The sequence below is a fragment of the Dama dama genome, chromosome 4 (assembly GCF_033118175.1).
Source record: "Dama dama isolate Ldn47 chromosome 4, ASM3311817v1, whole genome shotgun sequence".
NCBI classification, from domain to species: Eukaryota; Metazoa; Chordata; class Mammalia; order Artiodactyla; family Cervidae; genus Dama; species Dama dama.
In genome coordinates, this window is record NC_083684.1 from 70888594 (window position 1) to 70915916 (window position 27323).

At 57.3% G+C, this 27323-nt stretch overlaps 1 protein-coding gene across 1 annotated transcript; it reads right to left on the reverse strand.

The window, feature by feature from the left end:
• Positions 1-3927: 3927 nt before the first annotated feature.
• PEG3 (paternally expressed 3) lies at positions 3928-23680 on the reverse strand. The gene is made up of 10 exons (XM_061140371.1): positions 23617-23680; positions 22711-22786; positions 19735-19810; positions 17524-17999; positions 17231-17320; positions 16374-16520; positions 16187-16287; positions 14085-14187; positions 13515-13607; positions 3928-13298 (listed from the first exon to the last, which is right to left on the reverse strand). Exons 1-10 carry the CDS (start codon positions 23629-23631, stop codon positions 7432-7434), a joined length of 7044 nt encoding a protein of 2347 aa, XP_060996354.1. The 5' UTR covers positions 23632-23680; the 3' UTR covers positions 3928-7431.
• Between the last annotated feature and the right edge of the window lie 3643 nt (positions 23681-27323).

Below are 27323 nucleotides of genomic sequence, written 5' to 3' on the forward strand. Positions count from 1 at the left end.
CTCATGGTTCACGAACTGTTGAAGCCCGGCTTGGAGAATTTTGAGCATTACTTTTCTAGCGTGTGATATGAGTGCAATTGTGCAGTAGTTTGAGTATTCCTTGGCATTGCCTTTCTTTGGGACTGGAATGAAAACTGACCTTTTCCAGTCCTGTGGCTACTGCTGAGTTTTCCAAATTTGCTGGCATATTCAGGGCAGCACTTTCACAGCATCATCTTTCAGGATTTGAAATAGCTCAATTGGAATTCCATCGCCTTCACTAGCTTTGTTCGTAGTGATGCTTCCTAAGGCCCAGTTGACTTTACATTCCAGGATGTCTGGCTCTAGGTGAGTGATCACACCATCGTGATTATCTGGGTCGTGAAGATCTTTTTTGTACAGTTCTTGCCACCTCTTCTTAATATCTTCTTCTTCTGTTAGGTCTGTACCATTTCTGTCCTTTATTGAGCCCATCTTTGCATGAAATGTTCCCTTGCTATCTCTAATTTTCTCGAAGAGATCTCTAGTCTTTCCCATTGTGTTGTTTTCCTCTATTTCTTTGCACTGATCACTGAGGAAGGCTTTCTTATCTCTCCTTGCTATTCTTCCCTTCATATTCTCTGCATTCAAATGGGTATATCTTTCCTTTTCTCCTTTGCTTTTCACTGCTCTTCTTTTCACAGCTATTTTTGTAAGGCTTCGTCAGACATCCATTTTGCATTTCTTTTTCTTGGGAATGGTCTTGATCCCTGTCTTCTGTACAACGTCACAAACCTCCATCCATAGTTCTTCAGGCACTCTCTCAGATCTAACCCCTGGAATCTATTTCTCGCTTCCACTGTATAATCATAAGGGATTTGATTTAGTCACACCTGGATGGTCTAGTGGTTTTCCCTACTCTCTTCAATTTAAGTCTGTATTTGAGGGAAATGCAGATCAAAACAATAAGAGGGCCTTTCCTGGCAGCCTGATGCTTAAAGACTCTGAGCTTCCTGGCACAGGTTCGAGCCCTGGTTGGGAAGCTAAGATCCCACCTGCCTTGTGGCCAAAAACAGTCACGAGAGACAGCACCGCATACCTGTTAGGATGGCTATAATCAAAAAAGACAAAAGATAACCGGGGTTGTTAAGGATGTGGAGAAAAGAGAACTCCCATACTTTCAGAGGAAATACAAGTTGATACAGGTCCTATGGAAAACATGGGATAAACACTGCATGATCTCACTTATATGTGGAATTGAAGAAAGTCAAACTCTTAGAATAGTGGTTGCCAGTGTCTGGGAAGTGTGGGAAATGAAGGGGTGTTGCCCAAAAGGTATAAAGTTTTAGTTACACTGGACGAATAACGTTCTAGAGTTCTAATGTACAGCTTGGTGACTTTAGTTAATAATACTGTGTTATATACTTGAAAGTTGCTAAAAGAGTAGATCTCTCTTCTTGCCCCCCAAAGATAACCATGTGAGGTGATGGATATGTTATTTATTTTGATTGCAATAATTATTATACAATGTATATGGAATCAACACATCACATTGTAAACCTTAAATAGATAAAGCATTTTAAAATTAAAGGTGAACACCAGGCTACTGGCATATTTTAAATTAATTCATTTTTTGGCTGCGCTGGGTTTTTGCTGCGGCTCTCAGTTGTGGAGAGCAGGGACAGCCCTCTAGTAGTGGTTCAGGAGCTTTTCACTGCAGTGGGTCCTTTGAGGGGCCATCACATCCGTGAGGCTGTCAGAACTCCCCTGCCCCCGCTCCAGGATCTGACTACACCAGCCGTACTTCCTCTTCTTTTTTTAAACTTATTTTGTATCGGGGTGTAGTTGTGAAAGTTTCAGAACAGCCAAGGGACTCAGCCAGAGATATTTCCATGTGCCCACTCTCCCCCAAACGCCCCTCCCGTCCAGGCTGCCGCCTACCCCTGGGCAGACTCCTCTGTGCTCTCATGGGTCCTTGTTGGTTCTGCATTTTGAGTATAGCCGTGTGTGCACATGTCCATCCCAAGCTCCCTAACCACCCCCCTCCATCCTTTCCCCCTGCAACCGTAGGCTTGTTCTCTGCGTCTGTGTATGCTTCCTCCTTTTCAGTAGGGGGGTTCAGCTCACCCCAAAGGACATCAGAGAGCATTCCGAAAGCTGCCGCTCCCACGGGCAGCGCCCCCTGCTTCCCCTTGTGTGAGAGGGAGGTAGTGGGTGAGGAGTGTTTTCAAGGGCTTGGAGCTTCAGAGGGGTCCCTGTGTTTCCAAGTCTCCTAGACACCACCATTCCGATTGCCAGGATTCCACTTCTCCCGGGGCTGCCTGAGCTTTTCTCGCCGGAAACAGGGCAGGGCTCTGGACGTGGCCAAGCACAGTCAGAGGGAGACCCGCAGCGTCGCGGCACGTGCATCAACAGAAGCCCACCTGCGGCTCTCACCCAGACACCCTTCACAGTCTCGGGGATTGTGACAGTCGCTGTCAAGCCCTCCCCTATTCCCCACGCCCCGACCCAACCAGAGGAGCCGAAGGACTGACGTCCGGGCGGTATGCAGAGATCTTACTGCCGCGTGGCCTGTCTTCTGGGCCCCCCTCCCCATCCCGGGGCCTGACCCTGAGTTTTTCAGAGTATCCCAGTTGCCCTCAGGATTTATCATGTCCAGCCCACTCTCTGTCTCCGTTAGGGCTCTTTGGGGCTACAAATGGCCAACTTTGGCCAAGTAGAGCAGGGGAGGAGAAGCCTGCAGGGACAGAGAGCTCAGAGAATGAATGGGAGGCATTGACGCCTGGTCAGCGCTGACCTTGGGAGGACTCTGTGTTCAGGGGGACTGAGCGGCTCCAGGCTCAGCCCTGGGGACAGGGATGGGGAGGGGCCGGGAATTGAGCCTTCTCACCAGACTCGGCAGTTCCCAGGGAGGGGAAAGGACTCGGGGCCGGTGACAAAGTCAGCTCGTGGGAGAGGGGTTCTGAGGGAGCCCCGGGTGACAGTGTCGCCAGGATCCCCAGGCGCTGGGCGCCCAGCGTCCCTGGCACACGTGGCCGTGTCCATCTGCACGCCCAGCCCCGCTGGTGTGAGCGCCGGGCCGAGCCCTGGTCTGGGTCTGACGGGACCACGGGGACCCAGGGGCAGTCAGCTGAGGCCGGGGAGGGGTCTGACCTGGGGAGTGAGCGTGTGGTGGGGCACCGGGGAGCTGTCCGAGAGGGCCAGCGCTGGCCAGGCAGGCCCCAGTGACCCTCACCTTTTCCCTTCCTACAGGACATCCTTCAGTGACGGACCCTGCACGAAGTCAGCCTTAAAAGAGAACCAACCCCTCGCTCTGACGATCTCGGACGCAGGGGAGGATTATTGAAGCTGTCACTCGGGAGCTGGTCAGGCACCTCCAGACAGAACCATTCAGCTTCAGGGGAGTTAGGGACGCACACGTCATGTAACAGGTCCTTCTGGTGGCTCAGACCGCAAAGAATCTGCCTACAATGCAGGAGACTCGGGTCGGGAAGATCCCCTGGAGGAGGAAGTGGCAACCCACCCCAGTATTCTTGCCTGAAGAACTCCGTGGACACAGGAGCCTGGTGGGCTATAGTCCCTGGGGTCACAGTCGGACACGACTGAATACAAAGAGATTCCAAATCACAGTATTTAAACATTTTTTATGTTATGTTATGTTTGTGTTTGACGGAGTATTCTATTTAGATGAGATTAAAATTTTAAATGCAGACTCAAAGTAAGTGAAACTTACTTAACGTTTAATGTCAAGTTTAAAAACATTATTGAGATGTATCTTTTAATTTTATTAGTGCAGTTACAAATGTGGCTTTGTGTAGTACTGAGAGATCCCTTAGAAGTGAGCTCTTGAAATACACAATAATTAAAAAAGGCATGAGATTTGTAGGGCCTAAGGGGACACTAAGTGCTTGGATTTTGCTAACCACCCCAAACACTTCAAATGGACAAAAGAAGAGGCTGAGAGCTATCTTACTTTTAACTTTATTTTTATTGGTGACACGATTACAGATAGAACGACCACAACCATACTAACAAACCAAAAACCTGTGCACAGAAACAAGATGAAGAAAACATGTCAAGATGTTAACCGTGGTCTTTGGGTGATGGCGACAGGGGCACGCCTCTCTTCCACACTTCTGTAACTGCCAGCTTTCTACCACGAGCAGACAATGCGGTCACGATGGAGGTGCCCGTGATGAAAGGTCGGTGACCGGGACAAGGAAACAAGCCTTCCAGGAAAGCGAGGCCCACAGCCTCACGCCGCAAAGACCACACAACCGTTTCCTCACTGCTTCCCATGTTTCCTCTCCTCTTCCGCCCTCTGCATTCTCACCTCAGACACCCCCGTCCTCAGACTGTGCACAGATCAAGGTTTAACAGCAATGATTGTTGGGTGTCGGGAATATAGGTGAATTTCTTTTGCTTTACTAAATCTCCCCCAAAATATGCCATGAGTATGTATTAAGAGTTTTAATGGAAAAACATACATAAGATTTAATACTCAAAACACCAAAGATCATTCAAGAAATTTGAGACAAGATAGTTAACCATAATCCCACAATGACAACACTACTTTAATTATTTTCTGTAATTTTTTCTTCATTGTAGACTTTATGCACACATAATCACCACGGTCATAAATCACAAGCTTGTGCACTGATACGAGATGGAGGAAACAGATCAAGATGTTAACCGTAGTTGTTGGGTGTTGGGAATATGGGCGACTTTTTTGTTCTTTTCTAATTTATTTTGCATTTTTCAATTATTCCTCTGGGTGTGTATTATGCTTGCTAATTGAAGCAAGCATAATAAACTTTGTTATCAGGAAACTATTTTAAGGGCCATCTGAAAACATTAAGATGAAAGCGTGTAACCGTAATTCCACAAAGGTAACACTTAATCTGAGTACACGTTTGGGACACAGTTTTAAGCCTGTGCACAGAAACAAGGATAAACAATATAGTGAGGAGTAGATCTGTCATCTTTGGATGGTGGGTATATGGATTTTTTTTTTCCCTCCACTTTTCTGTATTCTCCAAGTGCCTGAATAGTGATCTCAAATTATGTTCACAATGGAAACGTGATTATAAACTTTTGATTAACACTATCATAAAGAACAATCAAGGAATTTAAGAAAATAATGCTCAACTATAAGCCTACAACAGCAACACCACCACAGCTTTTGACTATAAGCATACATTTTTAAACAGCTATAATTGTAGTATAAATATAATTCTGTGTCCTGCTTTTTCCACTTGGTATTCCGTAAATATATCTCCACGTCACTACATAACTCTCCATGATTATCATTTCTAGACAGCTGCATTCAGACTCCGCGGACACATGCCCTTCACCTTGCTCCTATTTTTGGCATTTGTCAGTTGTTCCTGATCTCTCACTGACCGAAGGACGGCTGGAACGGCAGGCGGCTCTCTGAAAACACTCTACCAGTTGGTGCCGCCGACAGCGATGAACGCCAGGTTCACCCCCACGCCGCCCAGGCTGGCTCTCAGCCCGGGCCCCCCTGACGCTGTGCCTCGCGGCCCCTCGGGGCGCTGGGGCGTCCATTCCAGTGCTGTGTCTCGTGATGCAGCTGCCCTCAGGCCACCAAGTGGCCCCTTCTCCTAACTGCCAGGACACCCTGCTCATTCATTCACCCCCCATCGGGCCTTCCAGTCCCTGCTTCCGATGTTCCTTCCATCCGACACCACCCTCCCAGGTCTGTGTGAGGCGTCAGGACCCCCTGCTTTGGCTCTCCCCGACTTTGGCGTTCCCTCCAGCTCTGACACGCTCTCCCCAGCCCTCGTGGCAGGGACCTAGGAGAGGGGGGTCCGGACGCAACTCCAGAGCAGGCCTCCTCGCTCTGCTCTCCCAGATGATCTGCTCTTAGCTTCTGCTCACTGCATCTACAAGATCCTCTTTTTTTTTTTAAAGTTTTTAAAAAAATTTTTTAAATTTTTTTGCCAGCCAACTCAAAGCCAAGAAATTTCTTAATAGTCATTATGCAAAGAGGGGGCGGGGAAGCAGAGGGAGGGCACAGAACAGGACGCAAGAGACCCCAGAGCGGTGAGGTCAGCTTGGGACGAGGACACGGGAAACCGGGGCCGCTCTGAGGACAGCGGGGGTGCTTGTCAGGAGGGCGCTTCCTGAGAGGGGGGGACAGATGGCAACGAAACAAATTAAGGCTGCCGGGGAACCTGAGTCCATGTTGAGCTTGAGTTGGCTGTAAAGAAAGATTTTTTTTTTTTTTTAAATGCAAGTTAGATACGGGGTTGGTTGAGGGTCAGACAGGTGGAGAGGAGGATTAAGTCTCAGGCTGGAAAGCTCTAAGGATACTAGCTCCTGGGCGCCCAGGGTGCAAACTTGCCATGTGGCGGCACGGAAGGGCCAAGCCACGTTGCTACTTGTCACTTAAGGCAGGAAGCGCGCAAAGGGAAGTAATGAAGTCGTAGCCCCTCATCCGTATTTACAACAGGAGAGCCCCCCTCCCCCCGGTGCTTCTCAACCTTCATTAGGCACGCGTGATCTAGTGATGGTTACAACCCACTCTTTAAAGGCAAGGATGTAAGACTCACAGGGAAAAGCTTCGGCTTTTGTAAAATTCACTATCGAAGAGACATCAAGGTGGGTTAAAAAAATAAAAATAACAAAAACTTGTAGTTTTTTTTGCATGAGAACCACTGCAAGGTTACAAGGTGGCAACCAACCAATGAGGTTACAAAAGGCCAATCCACATGATAAAGGCTTACACAGCACGAGGTTTCAAAAGTGTCGGTGTAGACGAGGCGCCTGAAAAGGGAGCAGAGAGGCTTCCCTTCACACAGCAAAGCGGGCAAGGCGCTCTGCCTTTCATGCCTACACCGTGAGGGGGTTATGTAAAGAATAAGGAACCACACAGTAAGTCAGTCAAAAAGATACGGATAGGGTTCAAACAGCGCACAATAAATCTTTCTAAAGCTCTAAAATGCTTACAAATATATTGTAATTTGTTGCTCTCTTCCTCCTCCAAAAAAAATAAAACAGCAAAACCAGAGTACCAGGTGAGGTGCGGCTGCAGGTGAACCGCCGGTGAGGGTCACACTCGGTCCAGTTCGCTGTGCTGTGTTCTGGGTACATCGCGGGAGGCGGGGGCGGAGGTCCCGGGCGGTCACAGATGGGTGCTCTCTGCAGCCGCGGAGGCCCCGTGGAGGGCGGGTAGGTGCCCTGCTGTCCCGCATGTACCTGCTGTGCTGGACACGGGAGCCGCCGGCGTCTGCACCTGGGGGCCGAGAGTGTGGATCCAGGCCGGAGGGTGCAGTGCAGGCTGGCTCGGGGGTCCGGTTGTGCGTGGGTGAAGGGGGCCGGGTCCCAGTGGAGGCCCCGGCCCGCCGAGCCGAGGGTCTGAAGTCCAGGTCGGGTGGGTGCAGTCCGGGCTGTCGCGGTGGGTCTGGTGTGTGTGGGTGAGGAGGGTCGGGTCCCGGGGGCCCCCGGGCCTCAGCCGGTGTGGGTGTTCTGGTGCCTGGCCAGGGACAGGCGGTCGCTGAAGAGCTGCCCGCACACGTCGCACTTGAAGAGCTCGTCGTCGGGCCGGCCGCCCTCGGGGCCGCCGGCGCCCTCGCCGTAGAGGTCGGCGGGCTCCAGGATGATGAGGCTGGCGTGCGCCCTCAGATGCTCGGCGTAGGCGGCGCCTGACGGAAAGGTCTCGCCGCACTCGCCGCAGTCGTAGTAGGGCTCCTCCACCTGGATCTCCTGCTCCTCGCCTTCCTCTTCGGGGTCCTCGATGCCCGCGCCGTCCGGCTCGTCGGCGTCACCCTCGGGCTCTTCGGCGCGCTCCTCCGGGTCCTCGATGCCTGCGCCGTCCGGCTCGTCGGCGTCCATGTCGGGCTGCTCCGCCTCGGCGTGGGGCTGCTCCGCCTCGCCGCTCGGCTCCGCGGCCTCCCACTCCGGGCCCTCGGCCTCCGCCTCGGGCTCGGCCGCCTCCGCCTCGGGCTCGGCCGCCTCCACCTCGGGCTCGGCCGCCTCCACCTCGGGCTCGGCGGCCCCCACGTTGGAGCCCTGGATGCGCAGGACCTCGCGGGGGACGAGGACGTCGGCCTCGGCGCCCTGGGCCGGGGCGGCCGCGGCGGCCGCGCCGTCCTCCTGCAGGTGCAGCCTCTGGTGCTTCGCGAGGATGGTGCTGTGGATGAAGGACTTGCCGCAGTCCTTGCACTCGTAGAAGGGCCAGTCCCTCCTGGGCGGCTCCGTGAGGAAGGACGTGTGCACGAAGGCGGCCCCGTAGGCGTAGGGCTCGCTCTTCTCGTGGACCCGCATGTGCTCCTGGAGGTCGGCCTGGCTGGGGAAGGACTCGCCGCAGGTCTCACACTCGTAGCGCTGCTCCTCGCCCGGGTCTTGCTGTGGCTCCGTGGGCGCCGGGCCGGGCCCCGCCGCGCCCGCGCCGCCCTGGCCCTGATCCGGCAGCCCCTCGCCGGCGTGGCCCCGCACGTGCTCGCTGAGGACGGAGGCGTGGATGAAGTCCTGCCCGCACACTTGGCACTGCAGGGCCGCCCCGAAGGGGACGCTTTTCGGCGGGGCCTGGGGCCGCCGCGGGGCGGCGATCAGCGGCTGCATGAAGGGCTCGTACCGCCTGTGGCCGTAGAACTGGTCCTGCTCGTGGACCTTCTGGTGCTCGAAGAGGAAGGAGCTGTGCACGAACGACTCCCCGCAGGCCGGGCACTCGTAGAGCTGCTCCCCGAGGCAATCTTTCTGGTACTCGCTGACAGGAGGCGCGTGCACCGCGGGGCGCGTGTACTCACGGCTGTCCACCAGGGGCTCCCGGCGGTGGACCTTCTGGTGGTCGCGGAGGTCTGCGCGGTCCGCGAAGCCCAGCCCACAGTCCTTACAGCCGTAGATGGAGTCTTCGGGCTCCTCGGGCTCGTCCTGCTCCTCCTGCTCGTCCTGCTCGTCCTGCTCCTCGGTCTCTTCCTCTTCACCCTCGGGCCCGTCCAGGCCCAGGTCCGGCATCACAGGCTCTCCAAACAGCTTCCCGTCATGGAAATTCTCTCGGGCATAGATCTTCTGATGTCTGGCAAGCTCTTCAACGGTGGCAAAGCATTCCCCACACTCCTTACATTCATTGAGAACTGGCGGCTCGCAGTAACTGGTCTCACTTGTTAGCTCAGCATAGCTGGTCTGAGCTGGTGGTTCAGAGTAACTGGTCTGAGCTGTAAGCTCAGCATAACTAGTCTGATCTGCTGGTTCAGAATAACTGATCTGAGCTCCTAGCTCAGCATAACTAGTCTCAGCTGGTGGTTCATCATAGCTTATCTGAGCTGCTAGCTCAGCATAACTAGTCTCAGCTGCTAGTTCAGCATAACTGATCTCAGCTGCTAGATCAGCATAAGTAGCCTCAGCTGGTGGTTCCTCAAAGCTGACCTGAGCGGCTGGGTCAGCATAACTGGTCTCAGCTGGTTCTGTATAACTAGCCTGAGCTGGTGGCTCAAAGTAACTGGTCTCAGCTGCTAGTTCAGCATAACTAGTTGGAGCCGCTAGTTCAGCATAACTGATCTGAGCTACTAGTTCAGCATAACTAGTCTCAGCTGGTAGTTCCTCAGCATATCCAGCCTGAGCTGGCTCCTCGGCATATCTGGCCTGAGCCGGTTCCTCGGCGTATCTGGTCTGAGCTGGTTCCTCGGCATAACTGGTCTGAGCTGGTTCCTCGGCATAACTGGTCTGAGCTAGTTCCTCAATGTAACTGGTCTGAGCTGGTTCCTCGGCATAACTGGTCTGAGCTGGTTCCTCGGCATAACTGGTCTGAGCTAGTTCCTCAATGTAACTGGTCTGAGCTGGTTCCTCGGTATAACTGGTCTGAGCTAGTTCCTCAATGTAACTGATCTGAGCTGGTTCCTCAATGTAACTGATCTGAGCCGGTTCCTCAATGTAACTGGCCTGAGCCGGTTCCTCGGCGTAACTGGCCTGAGCCGGTTCCTCTGCGTAACTGGCCTGAGCCGGTTCCTCGGCGTAACTGGCCTGAGCCGGTTCCTCGGCGTAACTGGCCTGAGCCGGTTCCTCGGCGTAACTGGTCTGAGCCGGTTCCTCGGCGTAACTGGTCTGAGCCGGTTCCTCGGCGTAACTGGTCTGAGCCGGTTCCTCAATGTAACTGGTCTGAGCCGGTTCCTCGGCGTAACTGGTCTGAGCTGGTTCCTCGGCGTAACTGGTCTGAGCTGGTTCCTCGGCGTAACTGGTCTGAGCTGGTTCCTCGGCGTAACTGGTCTGAGCTGGTTCCTCGGCGTAACTGGTCTGAGCTGGTTCCTCGGCGTAACTGGTCTGAGCTGGTTCCTCGGTATAACTGGCCTCGGCTGGTTCCTCAGTGTAACTGGTCTGGGCTGGTTCCTCAGTGTAACTGGTCTGAGCTGGTTCCTCAATATAACTGGTCTGAGCTGGTTCCTCGGCATAAGTGGTCTGAGCTGGTTCCTCAGTATACTTGGCCTCAGCTAGTTCCTCAGTGTAATTGGTCTGAGCTGGTTCTTTGGTGTAACTGGTCTCAGCTGCTGGGTCAGTGTAACTGGTCTGAGCTGGTTCCTCAGTACAACTGGTCTGAGCTGGTTTCTCATTGTAATTGGTCTCAGCTGCTGGGTCAGTGCAACTGGTCTGAGCTGGTTCCTCAGTACAACTGGTCTGAGCTGGTTCCTCGGTGTCATTGGTCTGAGCTGGTTCTTCGGTATAGCTGGTCTCAGCTGCTGGGTCAGCATAACTAGTCTGAGCTGGTTCCTCAGGACAACTGGTCTGAGCTGGTTCCTCGGCGTCATTGGTCTGAGCTGGTTCTTCGGTGTAGCTGGTCTCAGCTGCTGGGTCGGTGTAACTGGTCTGAGCTGGTTCCTCAGTGCAACTGGTCTGAGCTGGTTCCGCAGTGCAACTGGTCTGAGCTGGTTCCTCAGTGCAACTGGCCTCAGCTGGTTCCTCGGTATAACTGGTCTCAGCTGCTGGGTCAGTGTAACTGGTCTGAGCTGGTTCCTCAATACAACTGGTTTGAGCTGGTTCCTTAGTATAACTGGCCTCAGCTGGTTCTTCAGTGTAACTGGTCTCAGCTGCTGGGTCAGTGTAACTGGTCTGAGCTGGTTCCTCAATGTAACTGGTCTGAGCTGGTTCCTCAGTGTCACTGGCCTCAGCTGGTGCCTCGGTGTAACTGGTCTGAGCTGCTGGGTCAGTGTAACTGGTCTGAGCTGGTTGCTCAATACAACTGGTCTGAGCTGGTTCCTCAGTATAACTGGCCTCAGCTGGTGCCTCAGTGTAACTGGTCTGAGCTGGTTCTTCGGTATAACTGGTCTGAGCTGGTTCTTCAGTGTAACTGGTCTGAGCTCCTAGTCCAGCATAACTGGTCTGAGCTGCTTCCTGGACATAACTCATCTGCAGTGACTGGCCTTGGTAGCTGGTCTGAGGGTCAGTGGAGGTCAGGCTGCGAAGGACAGACCGTAGGTAGTTTTTATTTCCGGGGAGCTTCTTTCTGCTGTGGATCTTCTGGTGTTCAGCCAGCTCAGAGCTACGGACAAAGAACTCTCCACACTCTTGACATTCGTAAAATCTCTCTCTCGGGCGAAACGTTTGAGGCTCACCAAAACGCAGCGTGTGGATCATGGAGGTGTCATAATTCTTGCGCTCGATGTTCTTCTTCTTGGAGCGTGCCTTCTGGTGCTGGCGGCCGTCTGAGCTGGAGCCAGAGGCTTCACCGTCTCTCTTCCACCCGCTGGGGCCTTCCCCAGCAAGGTGGTCCAGAGGGGCGGGGCGCGACGCACGGTAGAAGACCGAGCTCCTGAAGAAGCTGTGTCTGCCTCCGGCGTAAGGGCTCTCCCAGGCCGGGGTCTTCTGAGGCGGGTCACGAAGGCCTGAGAGGTATGTGGAGGGCTCCCCGTCCTCCCTGAGGCCACGGGGAGGCCGGAAGGCGGCCAGGCTGTGGAAGATGGCCCTCTCGTAGGCGCTCCTCTCATAGGCCCGGGCCTCCTGGCTGTCTTCGGGGTTGCTGCTGATGGTGAATGCCTTCTCGTCGTCGTCGTCCTCGTCCTCAGGTGGCCTGGTGATCGTGTGACTCTTCTGAGACCCAGGCATGGACATGCTGTGGAGCAGCGGCTTCTCGTACCCTCGGCTGTCGAAGCAGCTCTTCCGAGAACGAATTTTCTGGTGCTCCATGAAGTCTGAGCTCCGCCCAAAGGCATCCCCGCCCTCTCTGAAGTCGTAGAGCTTCTCCTTGGAATAGGTTTTCTGGCGCCTCTTCAGGGACTGGCCAGGAATGAAGGTCTCCTCGAAGGCTCTGGCCCTGCCGTCGGACGGGCTCCCGCGGCTGTGGATCTTCTGGTGCTCACGCAGGGCCGCGCTGTGGTGGAAGGTCTCCCCGCAGACCTTGCACTCATAGCGCTTCTCCTTCCCGCAGGCCCTCTGCAGCTCGCCGAGCATGGGGGTGCGCCTCACGGCGCCCGTACTGCGCTCTCTCTCCCTCTCCCTCTCCCTCTCCTCACGGCTGTGGATCTTCTGGTGCTCGATCAGGGCCGAGCTGTGCAGGAAGGTCTCCTTGCACACCTTGCACTCGTAGAACTTGTCTTTGCCGTACATCTTGTGAAGCTCACTGACGGTGGGGCTGGGCAGGTGGGGCTCGTGCTGCTCCTCGTCCCCGCTGCCCCCGAGGTGCTCTCGGGCGGGGCCCCGCCGACGCTCGGCCGGGCCAGTGGCGCCTGCGGCCTGTGCACCCTCAGGGCGCCGGGCGCCCGCGGGCCGGCTCTGGGCCTCGCTGACGGCTGCGCTGTGGACGAAGGACTCCCCGTACTCGTACAGGCTCTCTCGGGTGTGCACGATCTGGTGATCCACAAACTCGGAGATGACCGCGAAGGACCTCCCGCACTCATCGCACACGTAGGGCATGGCCCCCAAGTCCGGCGGCTGCGACAGGGCCACGGGCGGCGCGCCCAGGTTGCTGCCGCCCACCGCCCTGGCAGCCTTGCGGGCCTCACCGCCGCTTTCAAAGGGCCGCTTTCTCGCCCCGCCCCTGGGATCGTGCACTGGGCCCTGCCCCTCCGCATCGAAGTGGTAGCGCCTTTTTCTCTCCAAAGCGCGCCTTTTGGAAACCAGGTCTGAGCTACAGCTGAAGCCTCCTCCCCCAAAGGCGCCCCCCTCTGAGGCTCCCGCCTCCCTCCTGCTGAAAGACGCTTCCTTCCAGTCGCCGCCCGGCCTCCGGGAGAGCCGGTGCGGCCGCTCACTCGGCTCCCGTGCCCGCCCGGACCTGGAGCTGCGCGCCACGTCCTTGATGAACTTCTCCATGATCACCCCGTGGGAGGACTCGGCCTCACAGATGCCCCGCCGGTGGGATGACTTCCTGGTCTCGGGCGCTGTCTTCAGACCTGGAAGAAGCCCCGTGTGAGCACTCTCCGGGGCCCTGACTGCGTGCCCCCAAGTGTCACTGCACGCCGCCACATGCCTGTGTGCACACCCGTGTGACTGTGTGTGCTGTGTCTGTGCACGCCCCCCCCCCCCCCCCCCCGCGTGGCAGTGCATGTACACCGCCGTGTCTGTGCGTGCACCCAGCGCCCGCTCCTGCCGCGGGGCCTCATGCTCACCTCTACTGGTGCTCGGGTAGGCACTTCTCTTTGACCTCGACGAGTGGCCTTGGGTCATGTGTGAGTGGCCGTCGTCCTCGGCAAGCTGAACCCCTGTCCGCAGGAAGAACATAGCATGAGCCGTGTCACTGCAGATGACGGGCTTTCTCTCGGGTGCTGAGCGTGCCCTGGATGGCCTGTGTCTCACTCTCCTTTCCTCACTGTCCATTCCTTGGCCCCTTGCCCATCTCTTCTTGGTTAACTCCCCACACTCTGCTGACAAGATTGCGCAGAGGCCTCCGAGCGCCCCTAAACCCAGGGAGTCCCTGCTGGCTCTCTGGCTCCACAGGCTTCCCCACCTGTCACGGCCCGCACGACCCCTCATGGGCCCACTGCCACCTCAGGCCCAACCACGTGTCCCCTGGGGAAGCCACCCAGGACTGCGGACCTGCCTCAAAGCAGACTGGAGCCGCAGGGCGGCACTCCAGGGTGAGAGTCGTGTGGGCACAGCCCCGTCGGAGCGGGTCACAGGGCCACCCCCTCCCACTCCTGCTCCGCCAGGAGCCGCGGGACCCCTCTTTCAGCGCTCACCCAGTGAGAGCAGCTTCCGGTAGTTCTCCATGTTGTCCTGAATCGGGTTCTGGGGCTTGTGATCCTCAGTGAGGGCCACCATGTCCTGGTACAACACCGCCTCCTGCAACAGCAGACGTGTCCTCAGTGGGGTCTGCCCAGGTGCCTGCGGCCAGGACCGCGCCAGTGGCGCGGGAGCCACACACACACACACAGTGTGCAGCAAGTGCTCACAGCGCCGGGGGTTCCGAGTGGTCTGGTCAGGCTCTACTAGGGACCTACGTCGTACCTACCTTGGCGCTACACTCTGAGGAAGCTCCCAAAGACGGAGGGCACATATTCCTTGCCCTCATGCAGCTTATCATTTGGTTGGAGAGAAACAATCAGAGAACAGTAAACAACAAAGTGGGGTGCAGAGAGTCGGCGCTAAGCGGGCATGGCGGGGGGACAGCTCAGGGTGGGCTGGGGGGTGAGCAAGACCCGCAGGTGTGGGTGGGGCCGGGAGCGCTGCTGAGGCCCCAGGAGGGGCATGGAGCCAGAGGAACGCCAGGGTCAGAGGAGCTCAAGCACCTTCACGACCGAGCAAGCTGGGAACAGAAGTCCTCCCAAACCTCAGCGACCTCATCTGTGAAATGGAGAGGAGGGTGTCCACCTGCCCCCCTCACGCCGTAAGGGTCCTGTCACGTGGGCCGCTGACCTGCGGCGAAGTACTGAGGGGCTAACAGTAGGTGTGCATGTCCCGCCACGTGGTCTGCTGCACGTGGGGCTAAGTGTGCAGGAAGACTCGGTGGGCCTCCCCTGGAGGGCCAGCACTTAAGACCTCGGGCTTCCACTGCAGGACGCGTGGGCTCAGTCCCTCGTCAGGGAACTGAGACCCCACACGCCATGTGGCCGGGCCCAAAAGTAAAACAAAAAAAATTACGTAAAGAAAACAAGTGTTGTCACTACTGAACTATGGTGTAAAGGTGTTTGACAGTAAATCCGCTATGGTTCCGGGAGTGGCACAGGACATGACAGCCACGGTCAAGTGCAGCAGCGAGAACAAGGCGGCGCGGGCACACGTGGGAGCCGCTCCCCGGGGAGAACCAAGCACAGGCGCCGGGGCTGAAGGGGAGGAAAACCGCCTTCACACAAGCGCCAGAGTTCAGCAGCTAGAAACCAAACCCCTGGCAAAACGAAGCAGGGCTTCAGAAACGGACCCCTCGCCAGGCCAAGGCTGCGGAGTCCAGGGCACTCGGGCTGACAGCGCCCCCTGCTAAGGCCTCCCCGAGTTACCACAGTGCAGGAGATGCCGTGGGGGTGGGCGGAGCACAGGTGTGTCTGCCACGGGACAGGAGGAAAGCGGAGCTCCTAGCTCAGGGCCGGCAGAGAGCAGATGAGGTCAAGAACTGGGGGGCCGAGGGTGCCACAGGGCACCACCCCTGGTGCTAACAGACCCCAAGAGGCAACGGCAGAAGGAAGTGGCACCTTCCACACCTTCCTGTCGGTCGAATCTGAGTGACACAAACATGCATTACCTTCTGGACTACACTGTTCCCAGGAAAGAGCACGCTGCTCTGACTTGAGCTGGCCCGACCAGTGGGCAGCCCTAAGCAGGGTCCGCCCTCTCACGTGGCTGCACGGGTGCCCTCCTCCACGTGGCCACGTCGCATGTGGCCATCTTTCTCGAGCCCCTCCTTGCCTGTGCCCCTGTCCCTAGTGCACAGGGGCTGGAAGTGACAGCGTGCCCACCAGGCCACGCACTGTGCACCCCTCACAACAGCCCTGCTGAGGCTGTCGTCACACCCATTTCACAGATGAGGAAACTGAGGCTTGGTGCAGCTAGTGGGCTGGCAGGTGGTAGAGCCAGGCTGCAGACTCAGCTCTTCTCGGCTCCGGGACCTGAGCGCCCTCTCCCTCTGCTCTGTGCATGGGACAGCCGACCGCCAGGGGACACGAGTGCTGACCCCATGAATGAGCTGGAAAGCAGGCGGCAGTCACTGCGGCCACTGGTCACCCCTGGGCTCTCTCCCCAACCCTGGTGGGCTTCTAGGTGGCAGATAACTCAGCCTCCCGAGAAAGAAAGGCACCTCCAACATGGAGTGAAGACGGCCCTCCCAGAACGAGAGGAAACCTGGGCGCACCTCGGATCTGGCGTCCAAATCCAGCAGGGAGTCCCTGCGTCTGTGCTCTCTCTCCTTGGCTCTCTCCGCCAGAGGAAGGGCGAGGTCCCGCTGGTGAAACCCTGGGAAGGGAGAGGCGGAGTGAACGGATGCGGCGCAGTAGGCCAGACGGCGAGTGGGGGGGCGGGGGGGTCGCAGGGACACGTACTGCTCCTTGGGCTCCGGACGGACGGCCAGCGGTCCCGTGACTCCATGTCCCGGTTCCGGCCGCGGCGGCGCTCCCGCTCCCGCGCCCGGCCTCGCTCCCGGTCTCGCTCCCAGTCCTGGTCCCAGTCCTGGTCACGGTCACGGTCACCTGCAGATGCAGACATGCGGAGCTGACCGCGTGCTCTGCACACCCCTCCACACCCTAACGCTACGCCTGCTCTCCCCTGGGAGCCAGGGCCCATACCGAGGGGCAGTTGCCCCCGACACCGGGGCCTGGGCCTGCTGCTGCGGCCTGGACCCACTTCCGGGGCTTTGCGCAGGCTGGCCTGGCCTTGGTCAGGCCGATGCCTTCTCAAGGGGGCCGATGCCCTCTCAGGGGGCCCGCTTCCGCTTCAGGCTCTCCCGGTGTCCCGGCTCCTGCGGTCTCCGCCTTCAGGAGGGCCATCTGCCAACCCTCCATGGCCTAGCCAACCCCGGCCTGTCTTAACGTGCTCCCCACTTGACTATAGAGAGAGAGAGCACCATCCCCAGAGCACCGCTGCTTCAGAAAGTTGTCTGGAGAACCCTGAACAAACAAACAGCTGTGCAGGCAAAGTGGCGATGAACTTCGCCTCCCCGGAGGCTGTGGGCACAACCTGAAACAACCTACTGCAAATTCCAAATAGCTTCAAAATTTTAAATGTTTTCCCTCATCATTGAACAATAAAAAGTTGTATTTCACTCCATGGATGTGTCTGCCCTGATGAAAACGTCTCATTCCGCCATCCCAGAATCCCCCGCCCCAGATTGCCGAGCAGCAGCAGCAGGGCCCCAGCAAAGGGCTGTGCGCAGACCCCGCGGCGGTGGGCGGCTACTCACCACAGCAGGGGAGGGCGGGGCGCGGTGGCGGGGACTCCGCGGCCCTCCGGCTCACTCCGCCTTCGCTGTGGGTGTCACTGCTGTTGTCGTCTGAAGGGACACCAGACACGGCTCAGGGGCTCAGCCACGCTTGCCCATTAGCTTAGCCCCTGAGGGCACCTGCCACGCCCCTCTCCACCGCCCCGGCCCCTTGCGGGCAGAAAGGCCGGGGTTGCCACATCCAGCCCCCCACCCCCGGCCCCCCAGAACAATCCTGCCAGAGCAGCGGGGGCCCCGCCTTCCCCTTGGCTCACCTTCCGGCTCGTACATCTCCTCGTAATCTTCCAGCAGAGCAACGAGCTCTTCGCAGTTATCCGGCTTTCTTGCCTGCACCCAAGGCTTGATCTTTTCCGGAAGGATGGTCAGGTACTGCTCCAGGACCAAGACCTCGATAATCTCCTCCTTGGTGCGAATCTCCGGCTGCAACCAATCGAGGCAGAGGTTTCGGAGTTTGAGAAGGGTCTTCCGAGGCCCAAGGAATTCCACGTAGAGGAAGTTCCGAAACCTCTGATGAAAGAACTCAGAGTCAGTGGCGCCTTCTCCTGGGACGGCGTCCGGCTCAGACAAGTCACTGTCTAGCTCATACTGGTTTGGGGCCCAAGACTTCTTGGGTTTGGTGGCGGACAAGGACTTGGGAGGCAGCATGTCTCTAAGGAAAAGTTTCACTGGAGGAACCCAACATGCGCCAACAGGGCAGACGCAGCAGCAGGGGCAGTCAGTGCTCAGGGACCTGCGGATCGTAAGGAGACACACATGTCCCAGGGGTTGGGGCCCGCCCGGCGGGAGGACAGGCCCAGGGCGGGCGCCGCACCACACCCCCGACACACAGACACATGCGAGGAGTCGCAAGCAGCACGCCTGCAGTGGGAGGACTGCGCCCTGCTCCTGACTGCCTCTGCGACCCTGGGCCTTGGGGCCCGCATCCTGCAGTCTGTCCCTTCTCGGCAGACCCGGGGCCACGGACCCGCGTGCCTCCCGCGGCCTCAGTGTACAGCACAGGAAAGCCGCGCACACACGTGACCGTGCGGGCCGGGGCTTCAAGTGCCCTGGGCAACTTCTCTGCGCCTGCGCTCTGCATGTGCAACATGTGCTGGCCAAGCTAAGGGCCCCTGAAATCAGCAGCTCAGCTCCTCTGTCACACTAGCCACGTGCCCACCGCACCAGCCGGGTGGCTGCCCTACGTCTGCGGGCAGCAGGCGTGCCTTCTCCACGGCGTGCACCCTGAGGGCAGCCCTGGGCTCCTGTTTGCACCACTGCCTCTGGTGCCCAAAAGGAGGGCGATCTACTGGTATTCCGGGCACCTCTCGAATTTCGTCTTAAATATCTGAGCCAACTGTTCTGGGCCCCACTGTGAAGGGATCAGAGACAGATGCTTCCCTCACTGCGAAAGTCAGGGGTCAACACCGGCCCCGCCGGCGTTCCATGGAGCTCGGACCCCGGTGCCCAGCTCAGCGAGCCAGCAGAAGGTCGGATGGAGCGCCGCTGAGTCCGTGGGAACCCTACATCTACTACTCACATCAGTGGTGATGACATGCCCAAGCGGCCAGCAGGCTTCTGTATGCCCCACACCTCCTCCTGCTCTGGCCAGCCTCGTCTGAGATCCAGGGGTCTCCAGAGAAACCAGCTTGCTACTCCCTTCACCTTCCCGCCGCTGCGGCTCTATTCTAGGGTCTGCCCACACCCTGCTAAGAGAACTTCTCAGGCCGAGTATAAAAGCTGACTCCCCGTCCTCCTCTCGCTCTGGTGTCATTCAGCTAAGGCTCCTCACCCCCCTTCACCTGGGCCACTCAGCGGCCCACGAGCTCTCTGGCCCCGCCTTGTCCTCAGTGGTCAGCCACGCTGCAGCAGGAAGCGGGCGGCACAGCAAAGAAGTCCAGGTCGGGGTGCAGTAACTTACCTGACAGTTTTGTACTTCTGACTTTACTTCCAGAGAAGGACAAAACCACATGCAGCAAAAATTCTTTTTTGTTTTAAAAGGAAAACCAGTAAGTTTAAAAAAAATTGTTTTTAATGTCTAAAGAGAAAACAAAAGGGGTTTCAATTATTTAGTCTTACAGCAGCCTTCCTGACTGGGGCGTGCATGCCTCACTGTGGTGGGCTCGCTCTGCCCCTGCACACACCCCCACTCTCTCTGTAGCGTCCTGCCCACCAGCTGGGCAGACCCTTGCCTCCGCCACTCCCGCTCTGCCTGCCCTGCCCTCCTCTCCTCCACAGCAGACAGGGTGCCAGGTGACAGCCTGCTGGGCAAGCCCCCAGGCTCTGGAGAGCTGCCGTGAGCTGACCCTGAGCCTGGCGAAGAGGGACTGCCTGACCAGAGCAGGGCCCTCAGAGCCCGTGGGCCTGGGGGGGACAGGGCAGTGAGCCCCGGTCTCTCCATGGCCTCCGATTCAGAGAACTTGTTCCCCTAGACGGCCACGGCCCCACCTCTCAAGAGGCCACGGGACACCCCTGGGTATGTAAATCACCTGGTGGGAACAGGGTCCCTTCCGGAACTTCTGAACAAGTAGCTATCCACAGGAACAGAGTCAAAATGCCAGGCACCTGCAGACATTTTAAAGAAAGAGATACATGGACAAATCAACACAGAAGAAGTGTCAAGAGTGTCAGAGAATTCATTCTCCATGTGGCTGTGGACTGAGACCACGCTGTGGGCAAGGCCTTTAGGTATCGTCTTCAAGAGAAGGCCCACTCCCCCATCATATAAACCAACCAGAGACAGGAGGTAGAAAGCTTTTGTTTCTGCTATGAAACCTGAATGATTTAAGAAATCTAAGACAAAGACAGAGCTACGGAACTCCAGACCAAACTCCCTTCTGAAGCGAACACACACTGCTATGACTGCTGAGCCACACCCCCTTGAAACTGCAAGCCACATGCCTTGATCCCATTTGTTCCTACACGAAACCTTTCATAGTCTCTATACATATTACATCGTTTCTAACAAAATGAGATCACACCAGGGGCTCTCTCTGTGTGTGTATTTTTAAACGCAGTAATTTTTGATCAGTACATATAGATTTTCCAATCAGTACATATAGATTTACGTCATTGTTTCTAAAGGCCACACAGTCATCCTTTCTATAGATACAGTCAATTCACACTTGATGTAAATGACTAATGTAAAAACTGTTTAAAGCATTAAATGAAAATACTAGGGTATGAAATGGTATATAGCATATCTGGCATTCTTACTGCAAACATACTCATTTATATGTACACAGAAAATGATGAAGATGTCCCCACATGGAATAAAATGCAGTTTTAGAAAGCAAAGCTATAGATGGAGGCGTGTTTATACTGAAATTCTTATGGCTGTTGCTAAAGAGCTGCACAAAATCATGTCCACACACAGAAACACACCCACATAAATGTAATGGACACAAGGTCCCAACTTTCACATCACGCCCCACCCCCAACCAAATGTTGCCTAACACCCCACTTACGCTTCACTCTGGTGGCCTGAGTTTGAAGCCTTAATGAATTGGGCATAGTCTTATTAAAATCAAAAAAGCTACATAGGTACTTAAACGTACGGAGGTGCGTACAAACCAAGGTAGAAGCCAACTTCCATATAAACTGGGAACTTCCCTGATGGTCCAGTAGTTAAGACTCTGTGCTTCCACTGAAGGGGGCACAAGTCTGATCCCTGGTCAGGGAACTCAGATCCTGCATGCCACACAGTGGGCCAAACAACTACATAAATAAAACTTGTATAAGGACCATTAGTAAAGTGGGGAAAACTGAAAAAGGAAATGATTAATAAAAGACACTTTATTATACATTTCAATTTAGAATGTTATTTGAAGTTCACAATCAGAAAAAAATCTGAATGTAAATTTGAAGTAAGCTCAGCAGCTGTGGGGCTTTCCTCTTCTTTCTGTTGGCCAGTGCCCACAGTAGCCCCTCCTCCTGTGTCTCCCTCCCTCTCCCACCTGCAGTGCTCCATGGAGCACCCCCCTTCCCCCCCTCACATATCCTTCAGGGCAGAACAGCACTGCTGGGGCTCCCCGCCTAGACCCCGACATCGCCATCTGCTGTCCCCTCTGCCTCCCTGAACTCTGGCCCCGAGGGAACCAGTGTGGTTTCCGGGCCTGGAGGTGGGCTCTCACCGGCCCTAGTTACCAGGCCCCCACCACGCTCTCTTTGGAGCAGGAATCCCAGAGTGAGTTGAGTAGTGGTCAAGAGCAGGATTTTAAAAGTCAAGGTCTGACCACATTCAGAGGATGGGAGCGAGGGTGGGGTCACACAGAGTTGGGACTCAGGCCATCTCTGGTTGTAGGGCCAAGGGGGGCATCAGCTCTGCGGGTCGGGTGGACAGGAGATGAACGAGGGCAGACGGTCAGGACGAGGTATCACCACCTAACCAGGCAGAGGGGTATACGGGGCTCCAGCTCAGCTGTCCTCAAACACACTGGACAATGAGCGTGAAGCATGTGCGCTGTGAGCACTGTGTGCAGATGGAGCTCAGCGCTGAGCTGGGCCATCCCACCACGGCACAGCAGGGCTGCCCGCAGGCCAGCAGCGCTGCCCCTGTGGTCCATGTGGGGTATTTGGGCCGCTCTTTGAATATCTTACAGTCCTTTACTTCTACTTCGTAAAAATGCATAGAAAATGAAAGCATGGCCTCACAACTAATGTACCTGAAACAAAGCTGGAGCTCACCACGTGTTCCTGCCACAGGTCAGGGGTGGGGGTGGGGGGTCTCTGGCCTCCAAAAAGATCAGTGGGTCAACTGTTCAACTGCACGGGGAGGAACTCGACTATTGGGGGCTGGACTGGTGGCTGGGCCATGGGAGGAGAAGTAAGACAGTCCGTGGCCCCCTGGGACCCCAGGCTCCCCACATCCACCAGGAGTGCCAGCAGCTCCATCATGTGGTCTCCAAGCCCGGTCCCACTTGCTCACTTTGGGGCCTCGTCACGGAGCTCTGAGACCCAGCCCCTGTCTCCTGCTCCCTACCTTATCAGAGGGGCTGGAATTGAGAAGTTACTGCCTTCGTCTCAGGGGCAGCAGAGGGCACGCACTCTTCTCTCATGCACTCCGTTCTCCTGCCTATCTCTGCACACAGCCTTACTTTTTTCAATGTCTTTCATTACCCAAAAGACTATGAGCTCCAAGGAATCACTTCTTTTCCCACTCAAGGTCATGACTGATAGAAGACTCAATGAATTTCTCATGCTTTCTTAACTACCCAATAAGAAAGGGCAGGCCTGAAGGAGTAGCTGAGTGTTGGGAAAAGAGTCTGGACACCCCAAAGGGTGGCGTGAGACCAAGGAGAATCTGGTGAACACACGGTCCACCGGAAGAGTCTGCACACTCTCAGCAAGCACGAACGGTGCTTGCGGTCAGATGGAGCGCATGTGCAGCAGGGAAGCGTCAGGCTCCGGGAGCACGCGCTCATCCCCAGGATGGCGTGACGCTGTCAGAAGGGACTTCAGCTCACCTGGACCCAGACACCTGGCGTTTGGACCGAGTCCCTCTTCCTCCCGCCGATCACCTCGGAGAAGAAGAGAGCAGAGCTGGGGAAGGAAAAGAAAACATGAGACCTCAAATTTATTCTCCAAATCCTGGAATTCCCAGGCTGGAAATGACCCCACACAGTTTCATCTTTACCTCCCACAGGGTGGATGGGTCATTAGTCTCACCCCCTGGGGTGTACGTTGTACTGTGGGCTGTAATCACAGCCTTCCCCCAGTGAGGTCATGTCAATGGGTGTGCAGCCAACTCTGAGTCTGTGTCTCAGAACCTTCTCTAATAAGCAGACCAAAATAGTAAAAACACAGGACTTGGGGCTGAGAAATTCAAGACCCCAATTTCCCACTTAATAGCTCTGCTGCACCGGCCACCCTTTTAAAGTCAAGGTACACACACTGCAGGCAGAAACTAGAGGGAGAAAACGGCTAAGAAAATAGTACTATTCATTGTTAATTGGGTGCCTCCTATAGTGCTTAGCAGCTCACTTTCACATCTCTGTTAGTTCTCACATTATCAATTTTCTACATATTTTACAAAAATGAAGCAGAGAACTCAACCTCAGAGTGCATGGCAATTACAGATCAACTAATGTCATTTTGGAAAACAGTACATCTACAGATATTTTCTATGGAAACCTTGTGAAACAATGATATAGACACCACTTAGAAAGATGAGCTGAAATTCTGTTTTTGCCATGTGATAACCAGTGATGCAAGTCCAGACCTATGCAGCATGAAGAGACTAGCTTATATTAGGACCTTAATAATAGTCATCATCACTACTATGAGATAACGGCATCATTACTTAACCTTACACAACATTTTAGGTTATCAACAAGATCCCTGTGGACGACACTACACGTTTCAAATCCCACCGTGACTCGGAGCATGTGTTCAATCAGAGGCCCGTAGAAGCTCCTTCAGGTCTGTGCCTCTGGCTTTTACTAGCACTCTCAGCTGTCAGCGGATGTATAAGTAGGTGCCGCCCACCACACACTCGGCAACGCCCCTCCCTGCTGGGGCCACCCCGCCCCGCCCCGCCTCCCAGTCCCGCCCACCTGCCAGCCCCTCCTCCGTCCCACCCGGGCCCCACGCCACGCCTCCCTCGTAACCGCCCACCACCGCACATGCTCCAGGCCGTCCAGGAGCTTGAGTTTTTCCTTCAAGTCACCGCCTACCAACCTCAGAGCCTCCCACCCTCAGATCTCATATGCGCAGCCTCCTCCACTCTCTCACTTAGGAACCCACCCCCCCAAGTCTATTACGATTCTGTTTCCCACGTGACCCCTGGGTGTGCACAGTTCAGCCCTGTCCCACAGCCCCCGCCCCCGCCCCCTCCAGGGAACACAGCGCCATCGCGCGGTCGCTGAGATGTGGCGCAGAGGCAAGCAGCGGTCCACCTGGCGCCCCGCACAGCAGAGACTGCAGGGCGGGCTCGGTCTCCCGGGACACCAGAGGTGGTGGCCCGCTAATCCAGCCCCGCTGGCACTCACCACGGCGCATGCGCAGCAAGCAAAGCCCGCCCCCTGCCATTCAAGATGGCGCCTGCGCAGTAGGCCTCGGCGCCCCCTGTCGGCCCCCGGAGCTCTAGGCGGGTCGGGGTCTGCAGCCCCTCCCTCGGGCTACCCCTGCAGAACCGCCGTCCTTCAAGGTGGCGCCTGCGCAGTGAGCCCCGGCCGCCACCTGTCAGTCAACAAACAGCGCCGGAGTGGGCAGGGCTCTGCAGCCCCGCCCTCGGCCCGCCCCCGCGGCCAGCCCCGCGGCTCTTCAAGACGGCGCCTGCGCAGTAAGTCTCGGCGCCCCCTGTCAGTCCACAGCGCTAGAGTGGGCAGGGCTCTGGAGCCCCACCTTCGACCCGCCTCCTGAGACCAGCCCCTCTGCCATGCAAGATGGCGCTGGAACCGTAAGCCCCGGCCGCCACCTGTCAGTCAGCAAACAGCGCCGGAGTGGGCAGGGCCCTGGAGCCCCGCCCTCGGCCCGCCCCCGCGGCCAGCCCCGCTGTCATTCAAGATGGCGCCTGCGCAGTGCCATCTTCTCCTGCCATCAACACTTGGCGCCACCTGTCAGTCAGCAAACAGCGCCGGAGTGGGCGGGGCTCTGCAGCCCCGCCCTCGGCCCGCCCCCGCGGCCAGCCCCGCTGTCATTCAAGATGGCGCCTGCGCAGTGCCATCTTCTCCTGCCATCAAGACTTGGCGCCACCTGTCAGTCAGCAAACAGCGCCGAGCTGGGCCGGCTGCTCCAGCCTCTCCCTCTGCCCGCCCCGAGACCCAGACCCGCCTCGCTGTTCCTTAAGGCAGCCGCCTAGACAATAAGGCTCAGCTTGTCTGTCAACAAACCGCAGTGGGGAGGGCAGGGCTCCGCGGCCCCGCCCTCAGCCCGCCCCCTGCAGCTCCGCCGTCATTCACAATGGTTCGTGCGCAGTGAGCCTCGGCGCCACCTGTCGGCCACCATATACACAGTCACAGCGGGCAGGGGCCTCACAGCACTCTGCAGCACTCAGTCCCCACAGACGGCCCGCGGCCCAGCCAACGGGGCGCCTGTGCAACGCGTCTAGGCTGTACCCGCCGCCCAGTCCCCACAGCGCCAACCAAAGCATGGAGCCAGAAACATCCCAGTGTAAAAGCAGTCCAGAAAGGAGTCATGCTCTGAAACCCCAGAGCAGCCAAAGAGAAGCAGCGGGCACAAGGACAGCCCGTGACCCTGTCCCTCAGGACAACAGCTCCTTAGTGACAACAGTGTGGCCCCTGCTGATCAAAAAGAAGCCCCCCTCCCGTCACCAGACCACAAGCCGGTCAGGGGTGACGCATCGCGGCAAGCTTCTGCGGCAAGCGTCCGCGGCAAATGTCCACGACCGACCCGAGACCAGCAAAAAAGGGGTGAGACAGAGGACCCGCTCAGCCCTCAATCACAGCACAGACTCGGGCACCACGACCCGCAGCCCCGCCCCCGTGGCTGGCCAGCCGGACCGCGCCGGCCAAGCCTCTGCCGCCCCCATCAAAGATGGCGCCGCGGCGGCGGGTTTGACTGGACGGTCTTTTCTGAGACCCACTGTCACGACAGCCCTCGGCCCGCCCCGGCCAATCAGAACAGCGTCCTTGCAGCCCATCTCCGCCGCTGCTTCAAAGACAGCTCCAGGGTGGGTGGGCCGCAGCTCGTCACCGCCCTGAGAACACACCCAGCAGGCACCGCCATCCTCGGCCCCGCCTATAGCTCCTCCCGCCGCCACTGCGGCAAGCAAGCCCCGCCCCAGACACCGGCAAGGATGCAGGGGTGGCCGGAGGGGACCTGGCTAGTCTAGGACCCCGGGGGATGGGGTGTCTTTTGCAGCCCCCGGGCCAAGCCGAGGAAGACGGGGGCACCCTGTGACTTCTCCTGCTCGTCAGGGACCGCCGCCACTGCTCCAACACCCACCCCAGCGGACTGCGGAGCCCGGAGCCCGTGGCCGTCCCACCCCCTTCCCAGGATGATCAGCCGTCCCTGTACACGCTACGCTCAAGACAGGTGGCATGGGAGACCCAACCCCAGACTCTGGCTGGCCGCGCAACATGGTGCGGCTGCGGCAAGCGCGGCAGCTCTCGCCCGTTGACCCGGGTCCCGGCTCTGCGGCATCCATCCCGACGCACCATCCAGATGCAGTGGTGCGGGCCGGGGCAGCCGGACTCACCTCACCGGACCTCAAGGCACCACCCTGCCCCGGGCTGACAGCTCGACCACAGCGCAGCCTGTGCAAGGTCTAGTGCCCCCACAAGGCTCCAGGCGCTCAGCGGCGCCACCAGCCAAGGGTGGACATGCCCGATCCTCTGCTCCAACCTCTTTCTCCCGCGGCTCCCAGCGTCTGCACCGAGCCCCGGGCCCGCGGCTCCTTGTCTGGTTCTCCGCAGAGGCGGGGCCGGGCACCGACCAATCAACGGCTGTGTGCGGCGCCCAGGGCCCCTCGCCACACCCCCAGCCCTGCCCATCGGGCCGCGGTTGCCGTGGCGACTGCTTGGCGCGAAGGCAGGAGGTTGACGTCAACGGAGCCAATGCGAGGGGCCCTGAGGAAGGGTCTGGAAGGGGGGGGGCGGGGGGTTGTTCGACCCCCAAACAAAGAAGGGGGGGGTCACACGGAGAAAGCCTTTCCAACGACTCCCAAATGCAAATCCTCTGAAGAGACCACACAAACAAACAAACAAACAACCCCGTACATTTGTCTAAGAAAGTGAAAAGCTGGCGGGCAAAAACATGTATGTTGAAGTTAAAGACAAACGAGAAAGTGGGAGACGAGACTTTTCCGCCTGGGACACACGAAAGACCCGGGGCTAACTTCCCTAATAAACGAAGAACTTGGAAACCGATACGGTAAAGACCAAATCGCGCCTGAAAAATGGGCAAAAAGGGAGGACACTGGCAATTCACAGAAAAGCACAAATGGCTGACAGACCTACGGGACAGAACTCTTGACCCAACTTCCAAAGACCGAAAAACCGAGAGCGCAGACCCGCGCCGTTCCGCAGGCGCTCTCCTCAAGCGGCCGCGCGCGCCGCCGCCGCCGGGCCGGTCCACCGCCGTCCAGCCAGACCGTTGACGTGCGGGGCGCACCGCC